At 38.4% G+C, this 20,554-nt stretch overlaps 3 protein-coding genes across 22 annotated transcripts in view; 1 reads left to right on the top strand and 2 right to left on the bottom strand.

The window, feature by feature from the left end:
* Nucleotides 1-1,997, bottom strand: part of limch1b (LIM and calponin homology domains 1b) — a 131,502-nt gene extending 129,505 nt beyond the window's left edge. For 5 of the 13 annotated variants that reach the window (XM_073854026.1, XM_055178568.2, XM_055178567.2 and 2 more), the window contains exon 1: nt 1,733-1,996. In XM_073854026.1, coding sequence (XP_073710127.1) covers nt 1,733-1,846 — 114 coding nt within the window. In that variant the 5' untranslated portion in view covers nt 1,847-1,996. Of the gene's footprint in view, nt 1-1,732 lie in introns of all 13 variants that reach the window. The other 8 variants (XM_055178570.2, XM_055178569.2, XM_073854028.1 and 5 more) reach the window with 3 other exon arrangements.
* Nucleotides 1-18,060, top strand: part of LOC129422488 (transmembrane O-methyltransferase homolog) — a 104,852-nt gene extending 86,792 nt beyond the window's left edge. The window contains exons 1-5 of one of the 5 annotated variants that reach the window (XM_073854031.1): nt 16,048-16,299; nt 16,603-16,643; nt 16,727-16,988; nt 17,239-17,435; nt 17,691-18,060. In XM_073854031.1, coding sequence (XP_073710132.1) covers nt 16,635-16,643; nt 16,727-16,988; nt 17,239-17,435; nt 17,691-17,993 — 771 coding nt within the window. In that variant the 5' untranslated portion in view covers nt 16,048-16,299; nt 16,603-16,634 and the 3' untranslated portion in view covers nt 17,994-18,060. Of the gene's footprint in view, nt 1-16,047; nt 16,300-16,594; nt 16,644-16,713; nt 16,989-17,238; nt 17,436-17,690 lie in introns of those variants that run through there. The other 4 variants (XM_073854030.1, XM_073854033.1, XM_073854029.1 and 1 more) reach the window with 4 other exon arrangements.
* On the bottom strand, nt 4,947-14,168 carry LOC129422569 (E3 ubiquitin/ISG15 ligase TRIM25). Of its 4 annotated transcripts, none has more exons than XM_055178576.2 (6): nt 13,134-14,168; nt 9,786-9,881; nt 9,452-9,685; nt 8,971-9,190; nt 5,325-6,097; nt 4,947-5,291 (listed from the first exon to the last, which is right to left on the bottom strand). In XM_055178576.2, the coding sequence occupies exons 1-6, from the start codon at nt 13,737-13,739 to the stop codon at nt 5,274-5,276; spliced, it is 1,947 nt and encodes a 648-aa protein (XP_055034551.2). In that variant the 5' UTR covers nt 13,740-14,168; the 3' UTR covers nt 4,947-5,273. The 4 variants fall into 4 exon arrangements, with proteins under 4 accessions (XP_055034551.2, XP_073710126.1, XP_055034550.2 ...); XM_073854025.1 differs by having other exon boundaries at nt 4,948-5,519; nt 5,601-6,097; nt 13,134-14,167; XM_055178575.2 differs by having other exon boundaries at nt 4,948-6,097; nt 13,134-14,162.
* Nucleotides 18,061-20,554: the final 2,494 nt, after the last annotated feature.

Consider the following 20,554-nt stretch of genomic DNA (forward strand, 5'->3'; position numbering starts at 1 on the left):
GTCGCTTGCAGGGTTATTCCTTATATCCTTTACCATTATATTTTTTGCCATTATAAACTAAGATCATGTTTACATTTGCTACGTTGACATAGGTGCAAGATGAAAAATAAATGAAACTTTGGAGAGACACACCTTATCCCAGCGCTGTGAAAACGCTCCCACTTTTATACAAAGATCATAGTATTCACACACAATGGACACAAAAGCTGTGAGCTTTGTTACACTGAGCTCTATTTTAAAAGCCTCTAGCTGAGGTGTGTGCTTTTCAATAAACAGTTATTTGGGGCATCCGGCACCAGTATGGTCACTGCAAGTACACAAAAATGTAGTCGCCATTGTTGATGTTCACAGTATGGCACAAACAAGAGGTCGCACTGCATTAAAAATTCCTCAGCATGTGTATGTTCCTCATTGCTAATATATACAGTAAATGCAAAAAAGAAGGCAGGTTTGTATGCAGAATTGTGATATTTTATGTGCTGTCACTTAATTTAAATACTTTATATAGGAGATGGGAAAGTACTTTCAAATACTTACAGTTGGTCCATAAATGGTAATTCTGTCTATTAATGTAATAATCTACAGTATATAATACAATAAATATAAGACAATACAAACATAATACAAGTTTAAATTGCCAAGCATCTAAAATATTGTAATGTTTGTATGATAAAATCACCCAGGCATAAGTTATAGGAACATTGCATATGCATTTGATTAAATACAGAAAATGCGCAGACTGACAGCACATAAATGCCATTGATATACTGTAATATGCATTCCATCCCATAATAGATAAGGGTTAGGATTAGGGTTTTTAAATCGTTAAAAAATCAAAAAGCAACGTTCATGCAATTTGGTGCCCCAATTATTGTTTGACATCAAAATTTCACCTCTAAAAACAGACTGCGTTATTTTCAACCCAGCGTTGGGTCAAAATGGACAAACCCATCAAATTTCTTAAAACCAACAATGGGTTGAAATAACAAAAAAAATGTACTCAACGGGTTGTGTTTGTCACCTTTTGACCCAAACGTGGGTTTAGAATAAACAACCTAGCATTATAGAGTGTAGGCATAGAAACTGCAACAATAAGTTAAAAAGGCTTAATAATAAGGAGACACAATAAAATGTATTACATAAAATGGAAATGTATCGTAATAAATTAAAAGAAAACACCAATAATGTAACAATAATGTTTCAATATATTTGTATGTAAACATCGTAACACGGTAAATGCATATGTTACTGTAAAATTCTCAATTAATACTCAAATATGTGAAGAGGCATCCCTCGCTCCTTCTATTTCCACCAAGGGGTCCTTGGTGTAAAACAATTGAAGACCCCTAACATGCATTACAGACCCCTGAGATACCTGCATATTTACTGTTAAACCTAAAGCAGAATGCTTAATTCATACTGGATTCCAGTTTGATCTCATTAGGATTGGCTCCAAATTATGACATGATTTACATCTTTAGGATTTGTTACAGAGACACTTGAAAGTCCTGATTTATTTCAACAGGTGACCACAAGTAGCCAGCCATACTATGCACTCAAATATTTCGCATGCAATTTTGACAACACGTCAGTCTACCTCGTAGACACATACTGGAAATACCTGCGCATTTCTTATTCTCAAACTCAAAGCAAACATTGCATGTATTATGCGTGCGCGTAAATCTGACTGAAACATATGTGTCAAATAACGCAGTGCCGTGACGTCACTCACCTCTATCCATCTCTGCGCCTCGCGGACAGCAGGTTCGGGCGCCGGTTCGGTGAGATGATGAGGATGAGGCTGCAGTGCAAGATGCCGTCCTGCATCCGAACCTGGACTCGCCATTTAGCACTGGTGCCTTAATAAAACGCAACTCACGCCCGATTAGGGATGAAAAGTCACGCAGGTAAAGTTATTTCGGGACTCTGTTTGTGTCGTGACGCAGAGCTGAGACGCTCCTGCTGCTGCACTTCACAGACGACACGCAGGAGCTCCGCCGAGTCGCGGAGCGCCACCGCTAGCCAATCAGAGCGGAGGAGCGCTTCCAAGCACCGCCCAATGGCCCAGACAACGAATCAGAGCGGAGCGTTACATCCCAGTGCCGCCCAGCCAACGCCCACTTTTAACTTCTGTTCCACAGCAATAACAGCATATGAACTTTTAATAAAAAGTGATTAAATAACACACATCATATGATGCCGAACTTAACATTAGAGTATACAGCTGCCCCAAAAAGTTTAATTTAATATACAGAGTTACAGAATAAAAGTACTCTTATATATAATATATGTCCTTCTATTTGAAAGACCTGTCAAGCCTTATGTCTAAATAATGTCTGTTTGTGTCATTAAAGTTAATAATGTGTTACACGTTTTCCTGAAAAGACTCTAGACCAGTGGTTTTCAAACTGGGGGCCCCAGGGGGCGTGAGATGGTGCCAGGGGGGCCCCAGTTTTATGACATTTTATGAAATACATTAATTTATCATGAATTCTGTGTAATTAAACCTAAAAAAAATAAGGCAACTAACCAAAAGCACTACTTTTTTGTATAATTTAAGTTTTTTTATTAAAATGTTGAGTTTTAGAACAGTTTTTTTGTCACAAATTTTCTTTGAGGGGCCGCAAAGTAATGCACCGTACACAAGGGGGACCACAGGCTGAAAATTTGGGAACCACTGCTCTAGACTAACATTGTTTGACTGGTTTTTTTACTATTTATTAAAAAAATTTGACATTATATGCAGCAAATCAAATCAACTGGTATGGTGATACCTGGTATGGCAATAAGCAATCATACATATATATATATATATATATATATATATATATATATATATATATATATATATATATATATATATATATATATATATATATATATATATATATATATATATATATATATATATATATATATATATAAAACAGTATGTACTCGTGTAATTAAGTTTAAAATACCGCATTAATACGATAAAGGAGGGAAGATTGTATATTGAAAGACTTTTTATACTTGCACTGCTCATGAAATTGTCATACAGGTTAACATCTGAAAAGACGCAGTAGTGCCATCTAGAGGATCACGACACAATTTACAAAGGGCGGGGCTAAGCAGCTCTTTTCTTGTCTCTTATTGGTCAGATTCAGTTAATCTAAATGATAATCCACTATAAATAAGAACCCCTTTATACAGCTATGGAAACATTTATTTCAAACACAGTGAAGACCCAATAGTGACAGAACAGGAGGGTATCTTAATATCTCTCCAAAGGGTCAAACTGTTTTACTGTTGTAATAAGTTTTTGTAATAAGATGAAAAGTTGTTCATGTTTTTATGTTAAACATTATTTATCTTTTATACGTTTAACTATTTAATCTTGAAAATGCAGTGCATTTAATGTGTGTTATGATTCCATAAATGATCATTTCAAAGTTTCATAATTAAAAAATGCCTTTGTCATTGTTGGCCGTAACACATTTAAATATTAAATTCTTTACATTTAACTAATTATCATGACAAATGGCAATTAATTTAAAATATATGTAACACACACCTGCCTTTAGACTCCTAATCTGGCAGGTTTCATTTTTGATAAAATCTCAGATGATGCTACATGCACAAACAAGGTTTGATGTTCAGAATGTTCAATTTATTGATCCAACTATGACCATGCCAATAATGTTGGATCCTCCAAGGTTTAGATTCAGTTCACTCGATCTCTCTTCTTTAGCAAAGTAACTAGGGTGGCCATTCGTGCCAGTTCCGCCGGACACGTCCCGAACATGTTTTCGGGTTCGTTCTCCGGAAGTCGCGTTGGTCGACCGCATACGTCATCAAGGTTTAATATTTCAGGTTTGATTTCAGAAAAGCAACCGTTACATTTCAAGGTAAGAATGAAACTACAATGATTCTATGTCTTAAAAGAAATAAATCTTAATTTTCTAATGTATTTTAACTGAAATGTAAAAACCTCAATGACATATGCGCGCGACTTCCGGAGAACGAACCCGAAAACATGCCCGGGACGCGTCCGGCGGAACCGGCACGAACGGCCACCCTAAAAGTAACCCTGTCCACAGAGGCGTTGCACAAGATCTCGGGCCCTATGCATAGGCAGTCCTGATGGGCCCCCATTTCCCACCCCATAATATATTTTAGACTTTTCAAGGGCCCTCTCTTCCTTTGGGGCCCTGGTAATCAGTACTGGTTTTACCCCCAGTCCGACGCCCCTGCCTGTCCAAAACTCAAAGACAGTCAATTGTGGTGTGAGTTAAAGAGCACCTATGGTCCGATTCACGATTTTATATTTCCTTTGGTGTGTATTAGTACATGTTAACGATATGCAAAAGGTACAAACCCCAAAATAAACAATGAAGCAAGTTATGTTCTCCAACGTTAATATCTTTTTTGGACTACAACAAACACACGGATTGTAAGCAACAGTTTACTTCCTGGGATTGGTAATGTAGACAAGATCGACGTTATCATAATTCCTCCCGCTTCAGACTCACAGCCTGTAAGTTAACTCCTGTTAGCATTGTATTGTGCGTGAATCTTTTAAACATGGTAAGGAGCGTCACATTTCCGGCTGCCATCAGAGGTATTCAGACTAATCACAACATACAGATTAGCTGGCCAATCAGGAACACAGCTTTTCACATCAATGTGTTTTGTACAAAATCTGTGCGTTTTAGAGTTAGGGTTACAAAAATAATGTGTTTTTTTAACCATAAACCACTCGAACACACTATTATACCAAATACACAAAATGACGTTGTTTTTAGCAATAAATTAGGTGCTCTTTAACACTTCTGCTCAAGCAAATGGCAGGAAGAGTTTCAAACCTTCCACAAAGAGGCTGGATATAAATGTGGCTTGGACCTTGTGGATGAGAGTCAATGCTTCAGAGTTGCTAAGGAGTTCCTGCACTAGAATCACATACACTCTTATTCTAGAACAAATGAGTCATACACAGGGGGTTAAGAATTTTTTTTATTGGAATGAAGAATTATGTATTATTAATGTATTGAATGCAATTATTGTATTGAGGATTGTTGTGTTTTTTATTTAGAAACAAAGCAGAAAAAACAAGAAAAACTAGACTCAACTGGGCAGGGAAAACACAAGACAGCGTCAGACAGCAACAATGAACCAACACAAGATAACAAACACAAGGGCATTAAACAGAAGTGGAACTAAACAGGGTAACGAAACCAGGCAGGGGGAACCACCTCCTTAGTCACCCAGAATGAATCAACCTCTTTATCCTTAGTCTACCAGAATGAACCAACCTCTTCATCCTCATTCTCCCAGAATGAACCAACTTCTTCATCCTCAATCTCCCAGAATAAACATTCCTCCTCAGTCTCCAAGATTGCATTGGCCTCCTCAGTCTCACAGGCTTGAATAACATCTTCAGTCTCCAAGACTGGATCAGCCTCCTCAGTCTCCCAGAATGAAACAACCTCCTCAGTCCCCCAAAATGAAACAACCTCCTCAGTCTCAAAGTCTGGAACAGCCTCCTCAGTCTCCCAGGCTTGAATGACCTCCTCAGTTTCCAAAACTGGAACAGCCTCCTCAGTCTCCCAGAATGAAACAACCTCCTCAGTCTCCCAGGCTTGAATGACCTCCTCGGTTTCCAAAACTGGAACAGCCTCCTCAGTCTCCCAAAATGAAACAATTCCCTCAGTCTCCAAGAATGGAACGGCCTCCTCAGACTCCCAGGCTTGAATGACCTCCTCAGTCTCCAAGCCTGGAACGGCCTCCTCAGTCTCCCAGGCTTGAATGACCTCCTCACTCGCCAAGACTGGAACAGCCTCCTCAGTCTCCCAGGCTTGAATGCCCTCCTCAGTCTCCCAGAATGAAACAAACTCCTCAGTCTCCAAGACTTGAATCGTCTCCTCAGTCTCCCAGGCTTGAAGGACCTCCTCAGTCTCCAAGCCTGGATCAACCTCCTGAGTCTCCCAGGCTTGAATGACCTCCTCAGTCTCCCAGAATGAAACAACCTCTTGATTCTCGCAGGCTTGAGTGACCTCCTCAGTTTCAAAAACTGGAACAACCTCTTCAGTCTCCAAGACTGGAATGACCTCTTCAGTCTCTAAGAATAAAAAGAAAAACTTTAATAAAGAGTGCAAACAACACAATAGCAGATTAATTGAAATCTTCATTTAGTTTCTTAAATGCTTAGGATAAAATGTTTAAATATAAATGAAAATAACTAAATCATAATTAAAAACAACAAATATAATTTATTACATTTTTGCCTTTGTCAAACGCTTTTATCCAAAACAACTTACAGTGCATTTAGCATTTACTGATACATTTTATATGGGATCGAACACAAACCTTTCACTCTGCTAATGCAATGTCTAAAACCTAAGCAACTGAAACATTTATTGTCTTCAGTCAATCTATCTTCAAATATTTATCAGTTTATCTTAAAATGTAATCCATAACGTTTACCACAGTAAACGACCTAGCAATACTGATGTATAATTAAATAACTTGCCATACTGTACCTATCAACACTGGGATTTGAAAATAAGGGAAATATCCTGAACCCTAACAACCCCAACCACCCCTTTTCATTACTACGCAAGGGAATGGATGGGTACACTGCAAAAAATGTCTTTCTTCTTACTTAGCATTGTTGTCTATTTATTTGTATGATACAGCTGCAAATAAGTATTTGAGCACATTAGAAAGTCAATGTTAATATTTGGTACAGTAGCCTTTGTTTGCAATTACAGAGGTCAAATGTTTCCTGTAGTTTTACACCAGGTTTGCACAGACTGCAGGAGGGATTTTGGTCCACTCCTCCACACAGATCTTTTCTAGATCAGTCCAAAGATTCTCCCTCCAAAGATTCTCTATTGGGTTTAGGTTTGGAGACTGGCTAGGCCACGCCAGAACCTTGATAAACTTCTTACAGAGCCACTCCTTGGTTATCATGGCTGTGTGCTTCAGGTCATAGTCATGTTGGAAGACCCAGCCTCGACCCATCTTCAATGCTCTAACTGAGGGAAGGAGGTTGTTCCCCAAAATCTCACAATACATGGCCCCGGTCATCCTCTACTTAATATACTGCAGTTGCCCTGTCCCATATGTGCAGAAAAACACCCCCAAAGCATGATGCTACCACCCACATCCTTCACAGTAGGGATGGTGTTCTTGGGATGGTACTCATCATTCTTCTTCCTCCAAACACGTTTAGTGGAATTATGACCAAAAAGTTATATTTTGGTCTCATCTGACCACGTGGCTTTCTTCCATGACTCCTCTGGATCATCGAAATGGTCATTGGCAAACTTAAGACGGTCCTGGACATGTGCTGTTTAAGCAGGGGAACCTTCAGTCCCATGCATGATTTCAAACCATGACGTCTTAGTGTATTATCAACAGTAACCTTGGAAACGGTGTTCCCAGCTCTTTTCAGGTCATTGACCAGCTCCTCCCATGTAGTTCTGGGCTGATTTCTCATCTTTCTTAGGATCTTTGAGACCCCACGAGGTGAGATCTTGAATGGAGCCCCAGTCCGAGGGAGATTGACAGTCATGTTTAGCTTCTTCCATTTTCTAATGATTGCTTCAACAGTGGACCTTTTTTCACCAAGCTGCTTGGCAATTTCCTCGTAGCCCTTTCCAGCCTTGTGGAGGTGTACAATTTTGTCTCTAGTGTCTTTGGACAGCTCTTTGGTCTTGGCCATGTAGTTGGATTCTTACTGAGTGTATGGGGTGGACAGGTGTCTTTATGCAGCTAATAACCTCAAACAGGTGCATCTAATTTAGGATAACAAATGGAGTGGAGGTGGACATTTTAAAGGCAGACTAACAGGTCTTTTGGGGTCAGAATTGTAGCTGATAGGCAGGTGTTCAAATAATTAATTGCAGCGGTATCATACAAATAAATAGTTAAAAAATCATACATTGTGATTTCTGGATTTTTTTTAGATTATGTCTCTCACAGTGGACATGCACCTACAATGACAATTTCAGACCCCTCCGTGATTTCTAAGTGGGAGAACTTGCAAAATAGCAGAGTGTTCAAATAATTATTTTCCTCACTGCAATTAAAGAAAAAATAATGTCAAATTTTCATACCCCATTGGCATACAAGTCATTTTTGCAGTGTATATACACATAGGTCGCAGACACTTGTTAAGCAGTAAACCACAAACAACAAAGTTTCCCTACATGCAAAGTTATAAAAAAATACACGCCACACGCATCTGCCTGTACATCCAAATGTGTGAGAAGCTTTTCTTCTTGTTACATTGGCGGGTGTCGATTGAGTGATATGTTACAAATATACTGCCGCCTGATTTACTGGAGGTAGAGTGACCATACTTGCCATTCTTCCCGGACGCGTCCTGGCCAGGATTTCGGTGCGTCTTCCGGAAGTCGTATTTGTTGACCGCATACGCCATTCATTTAAAAACATAAAACATACAATCTTAGTTTCATTCTTACCTTAAAATGTAACAGTTGCTTTTCTGTAATAATAATAATAATCCTCTATAACGTATGCGGTCAACAAATATGACTTCCGGAAGATGCACCCGAAATCCTGGCCAGGACGCGTTTGGGAAGAATGGCATGTATGGTCACCCTACTGGAGGTGAATGTAGCAAACATCTAAAAAAACTTAAGACTAAAAATACGGGAGAAATACAGGAAAATATTTAAATGGGGTGATGGTGTGAAAGAATTGCTAAGTACGTTATCAATACACCAAAAAAACATGTTTAGTAGATTTACAATTAAAAAACATGGTTCATTTTCATAAGTAAGATCCAGACATCACGCTCTGTCACAAGAAAGGGCTGACAGGACCATAGCACATAATCCCTTTGTGGTAAAAGTTTTTGATAACCATAGTTTTACTAAAGTAACCATGTTTTTTTGTAAAGTGGTTAATTTTGTGCAAGGGATATTAAATTATTAGTGACTGAGAGCAGTAAATAATCATTACCTCTAGCATGTGTTGCTATGCGCGAGTCTGTGAGCAGACTGTGATGTGAATTGTAAGCGTCTCTGCCTCTAGCAGAAATCCTTTCAACCTCCTGGTTGCAAATAGTCTCCAGTCTCTCTTTCAGCTTAGAGACAGATTTAATAATGTCATTAAAAGAGCAGACAGGACTGACAGTAAAGCTGACTGTAGATTCAGGTGGTGCAGAGAGAGCTTGGAAAACCTACAGAAATAGGGAAACAACATTCATGATCAACCTGTTTATGTGTGCTGCTCTCATTTTCTTTGATTCAGCATTTTTAGGCATGTAGGTATAGATAAAGTATGTAGTGCCAACATGCACCTTTGAGGTACTAAAATGCACTCTTTGGTACCAATATAAACTCTTTAGGTGCAAACTTTTCATAAGGGTACCATACCAGTGACAGGGCCCATTTGTCTGACAGTGTATCTATTAAAACCCCTGTTTTTAACAGTGCTTTACCTTGAGGAAATTGATGTGATCATGTGTGTGCGAAAGTTGCTCCAGCTCGGCATCTCTCCTCCTCAGATCATCAATATCCTGCTTCAGTCGCTCCAGTCGTTCCTCCGCTGGAATCACTGAAGTCTTTTCCTGATCTCTGATCAGCTGTGTCACCTCAGAGCGACTTTTCTCAATGGATGAGATCAGCTCAGTAAACATGATCTCACAGTCCTCCACCGCTGTCTGTGCAGAGCGCTGTTAGGACAAACATCACAATCATATCTTATTGGCCACAGTAAGCGGTACTGACAGTTCTTCAGCACTAAAGCAGAGTCCTGATCTTCTCAAAACTCACCTTATAAGACCTCACAGCCTCTTTTACTTCCTGAAGATCTTTCTGCTTCTGCTCGATGCTCTGCTTGAGTTTTTTCTGCGTCTTCATCAAGTTTTTCTGTAGAACAAAGAAAGACGTAAGAAAAAATAACATTCAGATAAATCTATAGTGGAAAACAAGGCTAGTTGTTTTATGGAGTTTTCGTAACTAGGACTCGCATGGCACAAAAAACAGCATGGTTTTTGTCAATCAAATTACATTAATGCTTGGTGCCAAGGGGGCCCCAGTTTTATGATATAAAATACATTAACTCTGTGTAGTTAAACTAGGGATGGGCGATATGGCCTAAAATCCATATTGCGTTATACATTGCAGCCTCTTGCGATAGCGATATGTATTGCGATATAATAATTTCAATAGACTCGTTTCAGAACAGGTTATATAGACCCTTACAAAAGCCAAACTGCTAAAAAAGTAAGTAAAAGTAAACCGTTATGGCCAGATTAGTCTTGTTACCTCTCTTAGCTGGAACTTTTGCCTGACACACTCTACAGCAGGTGTGTCCAGACTTTTTTGTGTGGTGATCTACTTTTAAAATGATAAAGCTGACAAGATCTATCTGCTAAAAAACACAGTTAATTATTTTTATAACACTAAACACTTTAAATGCTTGTGGGGACTATAATGCATATATATACTGCATTTTTCACAATTACTAGACCATAATGCCAATTTCGCGCGTGGAGCAGCAGTTAACTTATGTAACTTATGGCTTAAATCCAAAAAATAGATGTTGCATCGGTCTTTTTCACGAGTTCCTCTGTTTCGCTGACGCTTTCATCCATGTTTATTCGGCTGCAGCTCGTGGCTCTAAAGTTCGCGGGTAGATTGTGTCATCAACACGCATTATCGCGATAGTGCAATAGATTTAAAATCTCTATCGTATGCCAATTTTCTATCGTTTATATTGCATATCGTTTATATTGCCCATCCCTAAGTTAAACCTCAGAAAAATAAGGTTACTAACCGACAGCACTGCATTTTATCATAGCTGCCAAAAAATGCATTAAAATAATATTTTACCTTTTTTTCTGATATCTACATAGAAGGTTTGTGGCTTGTTAATGGACGTTTCTGAGTGGTAAGTTTGCGGGGGGGTGGGGGCATGGCACACAGTCAGCACAATAGCATTGCAATTCGTACGACCAACTTCGTACATCTTTCGCCCCTGTGATGTTGGGTTTAGGGGTGGGGTATGATTCATGTTTTTTTTATAATCACAAGTTTTTGTACGATTCACTTTGTACAAATTCATAAGAATGAGCCTGCTCATGAAATATGCACAAACTCCCATGAAATCAGGTTGGACTTGCATGGGTAAAAACAAGGCTTGACAGAGTTCTCCGTAAACTTTGTGCAAATGCAATGCCACAGGTTCATTGTGTAGTGTAACATGGTGTATTTGTTATACGTTTTCCGCAAGATTAAACTAGCTATTCAGCTATTGAGTTTAAAGTCGACATAAACGGAAGTAGCGATTGTCTTTTTATCCCTGTCGTGAGATATATCCAAGTAAAATGGTGTCTGAAATGAGAAAAAATTCACACCAAATGCGAATAAAAGATCAAATTCGCGTCTAGTTTGCTGCTTGAACATTTTGAATGCATTTGCGGGTCTAGAGCGAAATAGACGTGCATAAAAAGCAAGCGTTTAAAGCTAAATTGATGCGCGTCCGAGATGAAATCCGCTTCTTGTGGGAGAGGCAAGTGCTAGGCGGGTTTCCTGTTTGCAAGATGGCTGATGTTGATCGATGTTGACCTCTGGAGGCGTTCCCAGTTTGGCAAGTTTCATCATTTCCTATCTCTAACTGCTCACTGGGTGACTGCTCACTGACAATAGCAGTCGTTCCTCCATGTTGAATGAGTGACTCCGGGGCGAGCCTGCAGCCACAGCAGCAAGCAGGCTTCTGATTGGTTTACGAAGTGCGAATTGATGCCAAATTTCAAATCGGGCATCAGACGTGATTTTCGTCATTCGCGCAAACTAGACGCGTGAATGATGCGAATTTGCATCTACAGCGCCACGCTAAATGCCTTCTTCACATTGACATTGGAATCATTCGCGCCAGACACTCTATTTGCGTTTAGTGTGAACGCAGCATAAGACGTAGCTGTCAAACTTGCAGCAATGAGTGCCAACATTTGAACAGTCTAGATAAAGCAACAGAAAATGCCATGTTCTATGCAGTTTAGTCAGAAACTCAGATTTTGTCAACATTTTGTTAGCAATAGCCTACGGCAGTGGTTCTCAAACTTTTTCCACATGTGGCCCCCATTGTGTACGGTGCATTCCTTCTTTTATGACAAAAGACTGTGCTAAAATTTAACATTTTAATTAAACAAAACATATTAAGTTATACAAAGTAGTGTTGTTGGTTAGTAGCCTTATTTTTTTAGGTTTGATCACACAGAATTCATGATAAATTAATTTATTTTATTACACGGCTCTCTGGAATGCTTGATTCTGACAGGTCAGTTGAGACATTTGCAGGTTCGTTCTTTTCAAATAATAACCGCTCCAAAATAATAACGCATAGCCGGTGCTACTTGCATGTTTTAAATCCCCTTCGCGTCGGGGTCCTGATCACACTGTCGGGGCTTATTTCCCGATAACGACCGGCTGCCTCTACATTATCCCTTACTTATAAAATGTCATAAAATTGGGGCCCCCCTGGCACCATCTCGCGGCCCCGGACCCCAGTTTGAGAACCACTGGCCTACGGTATGCCATTATTCAACTGGAATAAATGTAAGAATTTTACATAAATTACATATGTGACCCTGCCTGGGAAACCTCAGTGACTTTGTTCTACATATAATCATCCTACATAATGTTAAAAAAAACATTCTCTGAGTAAGATCATGTCAAAGATTTAAATAAATGTGAAATTTTGATGTTGATGCTCTTTATCTCATTAGATTATGGATTTCTCAGATAGGGTCACATTATACATTTACCGCAAATACTGTGATTGTCTTAATGGAAAAGTTAATTTTATATATAGGGGTGGTTTCCCAAACAGGGTTCATCCTAGTCCAAGACCAAAATTAATGTTTGAGCTGCCTTCATTTAAAAACACCTTGCACTGAGGTATCTTAACATATATCAGTGCCATTGTTTCTCTATAAATGCACACCAGTATTGTTTTGTGTAAGGTTTGTTTGTAAAAAAAAAAAAAAATCCTAATATAACTAAGGCATAGTCCTGGACTAATCTAAACCCTGTCTGGAAAACTGCCCCATAAAGTTACAATTGATGAATTACCCTCAATAACTGCCCACCCTGGATATCAGAAATCAATTCAAATACCTCTATCTCTTTCCTTCTTGCTTCAGCTGATACAGTATCATGATCTTTATGTTCATACACTGTACACATCATACAAATACACTGCTTGTCAGTACGACAGAAAATCTCCAGAAGCTTATGATGCTGAGGACAGATCATCTCCTGCAAACTTCCAGTGGCTTCAGTCACTTTGTGTCGTTTACCTGAGCGAAATTCTTCATGGCGTTCAAAGTGAGATTGACAGTAAGATTCAAGGCACTCCAGACATGACTTCACAGCTTTGTGTTTTCTTTCAGTATTACAAATGTCACACTCCACATCTCCAGGACCAGCATAACATGGAGCGGGGTGAGGAGTCTGAAGTTTAATCAGTTTCTCTATCATTTCAGCAAACACCACATTTTTACCTAAAACAGGTCTTGGTGTGAATGTCCGTCTGCACTGAGGGCAGCTGTAGACTCCCTCATCCTCATCATCATCGTCATCCTCATCCTGATCCCAGTAATCTGTTATACAGCTCATACAGTAACTATGTCCACATGGTACAGTCACTGGATCCTTTAGTAGATCCAAACAGATTGAACAGCTGAACTGATCCCGAGCCCATAAAATACTGGCTTCTGCCATTTTACTGCATATACACAAAGACAAAGAGACACATGAAACAAACCAACAACTAAGTTTCGTTTTCCCTCAAATCATCAGTTTCCTAGTCTGGCCAAGTGTATCCGTCTGCGTCCTGTAGGGTTCTGGCTAGAGGTGATACAGCTACGGCCCACTCTCTCGCGAGATGTTGAGTTTGGGGTTAGGTTTTGGAAAAGATACAGCGCTCATTTGACGAGATTTCACGAGATTTTGGCCGAGGCTGTATCCCTTCTAGCCACATCCGTCCTGTAGGACTACAAGGCACGCCCAATACTATGCGTTACGCCCACAACAAAATACGTCGTCACAGCCTGAAACCTATTTCTTAACATTAATTCGCTGATTTTGCTTTACTATCATCACGCAATAATGTGTGTAGGTAATGTTAATTAACCGTCGGAAAGCTTTCAGAAAATAAAAGTGGTGGGCGTTTCTTGGGTTAGTCAACTTCTTTACAATAATTCATTGCTGTAAAAAAAAAATTAATCGCTGTTAAGACGTCACCATCGCCATCTAGCGATAAGGCGGTGAGCCCAAACGCAAGGAAAGCAATAATAAACGCCTGGAGACATACAGGCTTAAAACCACAACATTACTGTTATTAGGCAGCCAAAGCGAATTAAATATAAAATAGTAATCCATGCAGTATTATTGTATTAACAAAAACATTTTTTTTTACATATTTGTACGTCCTTCTTCTATGATTTATTGGCGGTTGGCAAACCAACTTAAAATGTGCTTTCCCGCCACCTACTGAAAAGGAGTGTGAAGCGCATGTTGGAAAGGAAGTTTAAACTAGATCAACTCTTTCAAAAATAATAATAATAATTATTAATATATAAAAAGTTTACACAGAAGGGAGTTGTTGTTTCCTTGTTTCCTTTAAAAATATAAATAACTCATGATAAATTCTTGATTGTTTGGTACCTTCTTCAGGAGAGCCGAAAGTGTCAGCTCATTTTTCTTAAAGATTGTCTTAGTTGGGATCGCTCTCTTTCATAAGCTTTGCATTCTATAAGCACATGTTCTACAGTTTCAGCTAACCCACACTTTCACACTTTATTTATCACACTTTCCATTCCCATGTTTACCAATTCTTTGTAAGCATTGATTTAATAAACAATGTCCAATACGCATTCTTGTGACTAACGTCTTCTTTCTTGTTTCCGAATCTTCTTCTCTCTGAACCAACTTTTTTTTGAATGCAGTAAAAATGTCTACCTTCATTCCATTCCTTCTGACAAATTTTCAATTTGTTTCGCTATTATCACTTTAATTTCTGTTTTACTTAATGCCACTTCAATGTCAATTTGTCTTGCCTTGCTGATGATGTTCCACTTTCCAAGCTATTTGGAGATTATAGAGAATCTGTACAAATCACTGCACTTGTTGGTTTTAATTCTATCAACAAAAAAAAGTGCTTAACATATTGCTTTTATTTCTGCAGTGAATACAGATATGATCTGAGGTTCTTTTTAACATTCTAATGTCCCAGAGAGGGTGACGTGCAAGTGTGGGAACAGGTGTAATGAGAAAATATAAATGTCCACTAGATGACAGTCTAATACAGAAACTGATTGTTGAGGAATTGCAATATAAACTCATCCTCATTAAATGATCTTCATTGATACTTTGTGTTTCATTTGTCAAATAAATAAAAGGTCTTTTATTGTATTGTATTATAAGTACTTATAAAAAGCAACTTTATAATACAGTTAGTCCGTCAAAAAAATAAAATAAAAATAATAATCACTACAAAAACTGATTACTCATATAGGGGTTGTTTTCCGGACAGGGATTATCTTAAGCCAGGACTAGACCTTAGTTTAATTAGTAAAAATATAACTAGTTTTAACCAACATGACTTACTAAAAACATTACTTGTGTGCATTTTAAAGCAAAACAAAGGGCACTGATGGATTTTAAGATATGTCAGTGCAAGAGGTTTTTGGTTTGGACAGCTCTTATATTTATTTATGTCTAAAACTTATCTAATCCTTGTATGCCTTTAACATCCTTTAAAGTTTGAATTGATGTTAGTCATAATTTATGACTAATAACAATAATAATTTAGAGTAAGGGTCTTATCTTTAAAATTAATTTCGAACCAAAAAGTGAAAAGGTAATCTTCTACTTATAACATGCAGCTGTTTATCATGTTACGACAATTAACCATGCTTTTTGATGTATTAATCACCATTGGCAAAACCATTATGTATGATTGAAGGATTTGATTTTTTTGAGCCACCGAGCGCCCCCTGGAGGAAAGTATGTAATAGAGTAACAGTGCCTTTGTGTACCTTTAAGGTAGCTTGCACACTTCCGTGTTAAATTTCTTTAAAGCGTGACACTGTCCGCCAGCTCCGTAAAAAGGTACTCAAGCACAGTTCCCATGCAAGACATGTGTTTGTGTTTTATATGCACTTTAGTGTCAGGTGGATCAGACAGCATGTAACAAATGTGTGTGGCAGGTTAACAGTCAGTCACTCTCTCTATCACACACAGTCCAGAAACACAGTCTTTAGGTCAAGGTCACTGGTAAGTTCTGCTTTACTTGATTTTCTCTTTATACTAGGATAACAGAGAAAGAGTTGTTTGTATTTATTATTTTCGATTTCTTTTATGAGTGAGATTTATAATTTGAGAACAACCACAGTCCATTATCTGACAAAAGAAAGTCCAGTGACCATTTGACCAATCAAAATACCCATGTGATGTGTATCCTTAGTGTATGTCTTGTAATAGCAATTATGTTTTGTTTAGCTTTTTATTTACATTATTATTAAACATAATAACTGATTACACACTGTATATTGTATCTTTTTCACATTTTCTAGGTTGATAGAAGCACTGGGGACCCAATTATAGCACTTAAGCATGGAAAAAGTCAGATTTTCAGTATTATGTCCCCTTTAAATGATATTTTGCAATGTTCTTTATTGTCACTGATTGTCAGAGATGTATTTTAGATTGATCGATTGTCAGGTATGTCGCTGCTGGTGGTCTCTCTGCCTCTCCTCCCGGCTGTGATTATGATGACTGTTCGGTTCTGCTCGCCTCTGTTGGCCCTGTGTCATCGAGTCTATGCCGGCAAACACAGAAAGGTCTGTGTCACCTCTACTCATGCTTATGTGTTCTCCAACTGCACCCATGGACAGGCCCAGAGTGTCCTGATGACCTTTGACCTCTATTCCAACACACACCCCTCTCTCAACATTGGCCCAAAGAAAGGTCGGTCACTGTGTGTGTAAGTCTCAAAGATGGGGTTTTAAAGCAACCACACGTAATGAACGTTATTTTAATTGCTAAAGGAGGTATCTTTTTAACCTTTAAAGAATTATGATTATTTATTTATTTTACAAAAATTAACATAATTTTTGCATGACCCCACCCAGACTAAAATAGACTAAAACAGTCTTGTAATATGTAGAGTACTGTAAATGATCTCTGTTATGAGATGTAGATTATCTGATGTGTTAAGGTGAGTTTCTGGATGATATTGTAAAGCGTGAAGCTCCGTTGAGGGTTCTAGAGTTGGGTATGCACTGTGGCTACGCTTCGGTTCGAATTCTGCGCCTCCTCCCTCCGTCTGGAAAACTGCTGACCGTAGAGATGGATCCTCTGACGGCCGATAAAGGAGAGGAGATCATACTAGTGGTGGGCTTCAAAAACCCGCAGGTAATAAAACACGTATCGTAAATTGGCCAAGATTTGCACATTTGTAAGCAAACATCAGCTGACATCTACTGTACATTAATGCACAGAAAGTATGATCGTTACATTGCATGGCAGTACACATTCAAAACGTTATCATATTACTATAGCCAGCTTGCAATGGTTAAAACACACTCATGGTCTCTGTAGTCGTCACCTAATTACTGTATATTATATAATAAACAACAGCATTTTAAAAATCAATGTTACATTCTTCAGTTTCAGGTTCTGACATGCTCCTCTGCTGAGGCCATCTCTGCTCTGTCCTCTTACCTCGGGGACAGTCGCCTGGACCTGGTCCTAATGGATCATGACCCTGAACATTATCTACCAGACCTGCTGGCCTTACAGAGAGGAAAGCTGCTGTCCAGCTCTTGTGTTTTGTTGATCAATAGAGCTGTAACAGCTGGAGCTAAACATCTGCTGGAGTATGTAAGAGACCGACCTCAGAGCTACAGCATCGCCACACACATCGAGGGATTGATTGAATTGCAGTGTCATACGGCTGGAGATATTAAATAATATAAATGCTTGTGTAAAAAAACATTGCATTTAGGTTATTGTGTTTCTTAATAAAAATATTTACATGATATGTGTTTTGTACATGTTATGTCAGTGAAATTAAACCCAAAATTACAGAGGACAGCAAAGCCCTGACTTGTCTTAAAGGGACATTCCACTTGAAAAAAAAAATGCTATTTTCCAGCTCACAATAAACAACTTGCTTTCTCTGAACGATGAGCTTTGTACAAATCGATGCGTTTCAGAAAGGCAGGGCATAGAGGAACAACAATGATGTACAGTATGTAGGGAATAACTGACGACGATGGGCCGTTGAATTATTTAAAAATAATGCACACCCCATGTGATAATTACACTATAGATGTGTATTATTTTAAATCAATGTGTATTAAGATAAAGTCAATTATTCAGCTTATGGTAAATAGACTGCATAGCGCTTTTATAGACCCATGGCCATCCAAAGCGCTTTACAAGTTGCCTCACATTCATACACCGACGGCGGTGTCAGCCATGAAAGGCGCCATCCAGCTGGTCAGGAGCATCTGGGGTTAGGTGTCTTGCTCAAGGACAGCTTGACACTTGGTCAGGTGGAGCCGGGGATTAAACCACCAACCTTCTGATTTGTAGACAACCTACATGAACCACTCAACCACTGCCACCCCAGCTTATATCACGGTTACCACAGGCATTGCTCTGGTGGTTATTTCAAGACATTTGATAGGTCAGGTGTGAGTTTATTGAAAATTAATGCATACCTGTGCAATATCTCATCAAAATAAAGAATTCAACAGCCCTGTGTTATAAGTGTGAACCACGCAACACATTATATTACACCAAATACACAACATTACGTTCTTTTTAGCATTGTAATATGGGCTTTTATCAACTCGAATGTGAGCGTTAATACTTCAAATCAACCAGACAGATACAGAGATGAAGGGAAAAACAGCAAGAGACGAAGTGTTGTTGAATAAAATGAAAAATTATTTATAAAATAATCTCAGTAATATATAATAAAGAATTATGAAATAAGAATAAAAGTAGATACATATGTATACAGTGGTGTGAAAAAGTGTTGGCCCCCTCCTGATTTTTTATGTTTGTCACACTTTAATGTTTCAGCTCATCATACAAATGTAAATATTAGTGAAAGATAACAAGTAAACAAAATGCACAGTTTTTAAATAAAGGTTTTTATTATGAAGTGAAAACAAATCCAAACCCACATGGGCCTGTGTGAAAAAGTGCTTAAACCCCACCCCTTCGTTGCCTTGTTAATTATTCATTATTAGTTTACACCCTTCACCTGTGTGTCCTTGTTCCCTAGTTTAGTTCTTCCCTATTTAAAGCCATTGTGTGTGATGTCCTGTGTCGGATCATTGTGTGTGTCACGTTTGATACTGTCATGGGTCCTGTTTTGTTTTGCCATGTCTTGTTGTATGTTATCATTTATATTCTTGCCTTGTTTACCCCCTCGAGTGTTTTTTTGTTATATAATAAAAGTATTTTTGGTTGAGAGCTGTCTGCACTTGGGTTCTGTCCTCCATATCCCTGACACACCCCCAGCTGTATAAAAACAGCATGTTGTGTTTACTTTTTACTTGTGTTATCTTATTAATATTATCTCTATTAATATTTAAATTAGTGTGATGATCTGAAACATAGTGTGACACATGCTAAAAAAATCAGGAAGGGCTCCAACACTTTTTCACATCACTATATAATATAGTTAAATACAATTATGTAATAAATGAAACAGAGTAATGAAATAAATTATGTTTTTCTCAGATCTAGCAGAATCAACAAAGTACACATATTTATCTTACTATATAAAATAGTCGGATATTTAAAAAAAAAAAAATCTGATGTGACAAAGATTGAGAAGATAAGATGAACAAGTTCCTCAACTTTGATTTGAGGGTTTATTTTATATCACACTATTACAGTGGTGGCTCGTGACTGCTCATCCGAGGGGCGCTAATTTAAAATAAGTGTTCGGACTGTCATGTGTGTGGTTCCTTTTTTCAAAATATGTGTTCTATGCATCAAGAGATCCCGTGTGCATCACATGCTCTGCCAAAATAAGTGCCTGCTGCACACGCATCAAAACCGCCCATGATAAAAGAGACGCTCGCGTTCACAAGGAGATGCTCACGTTCCCAAAATACACGCAAGACACTCTCTTAAATGAACATTCCACTTTTTTTGAAAATATACTAATTTTCCGGCTCCCCTAGAGCAAAACATTTGATACCTACCGTTTTGAAATCCATTCAGCCGATCCCCGGGTCTGGAGCTACCACTTTTAACATAGCTTAGCATAATCCATTGAATCTGATTAGTCCATTAGCATCACGCTAAAAACGACCAAAGAGTTTCAATATTTTTCCTATTTAAAAGTTGACTCTTCTGTGAACATTGTGTACCAAAACCGACAGAAAATTCAAAGTTGCGATTCTCCAGGCAGATATGGCAAGGACTACACTCACCTAAAAGATTATTAGGAGCACCATACTAATACTGTGGGTGACCCCCTTTCGCTTTCAGAACTGCTTTAATTC

Source organism: Misgurnus anguillicaudatus, chromosome 16 (assembly GCF_027580225.2).
Source record: "Misgurnus anguillicaudatus chromosome 16, ASM2758022v2, whole genome shotgun sequence".
NCBI classification, from domain to species: Eukaryota; Metazoa; Chordata; class Actinopteri; order Cypriniformes; family Cobitidae; genus Misgurnus; species Misgurnus anguillicaudatus.

What these genes read in the sequence shown, in the direction of transcription:
- LOC129422569 (XM_055178575.2), bottom strand. Translation starts at nt 13,739, where the DNA reads ATGGCAGAAGCCAGTATTTTATGGGCTCGGGATCAGTTCAGCTGTTCA. An exon ending in AGGCTGTGAGGTCTTATAAG is followed by an intron (nt 9,686 to 9,785) that starts GTGAGTTTTGAG and finishes TTGTCCTAACAG; the next exon opens with CGCTCTGCACAGACAGCGGT. An exon ending in ATCACATCAATTTCCTCAAG is followed by an intron (nt 9,191 to 9,451) that starts GTAAAGCACTGT and finishes CTATTTCTGTAG; the next exon opens with GTTTTCCAAGCTCTCTCTGC.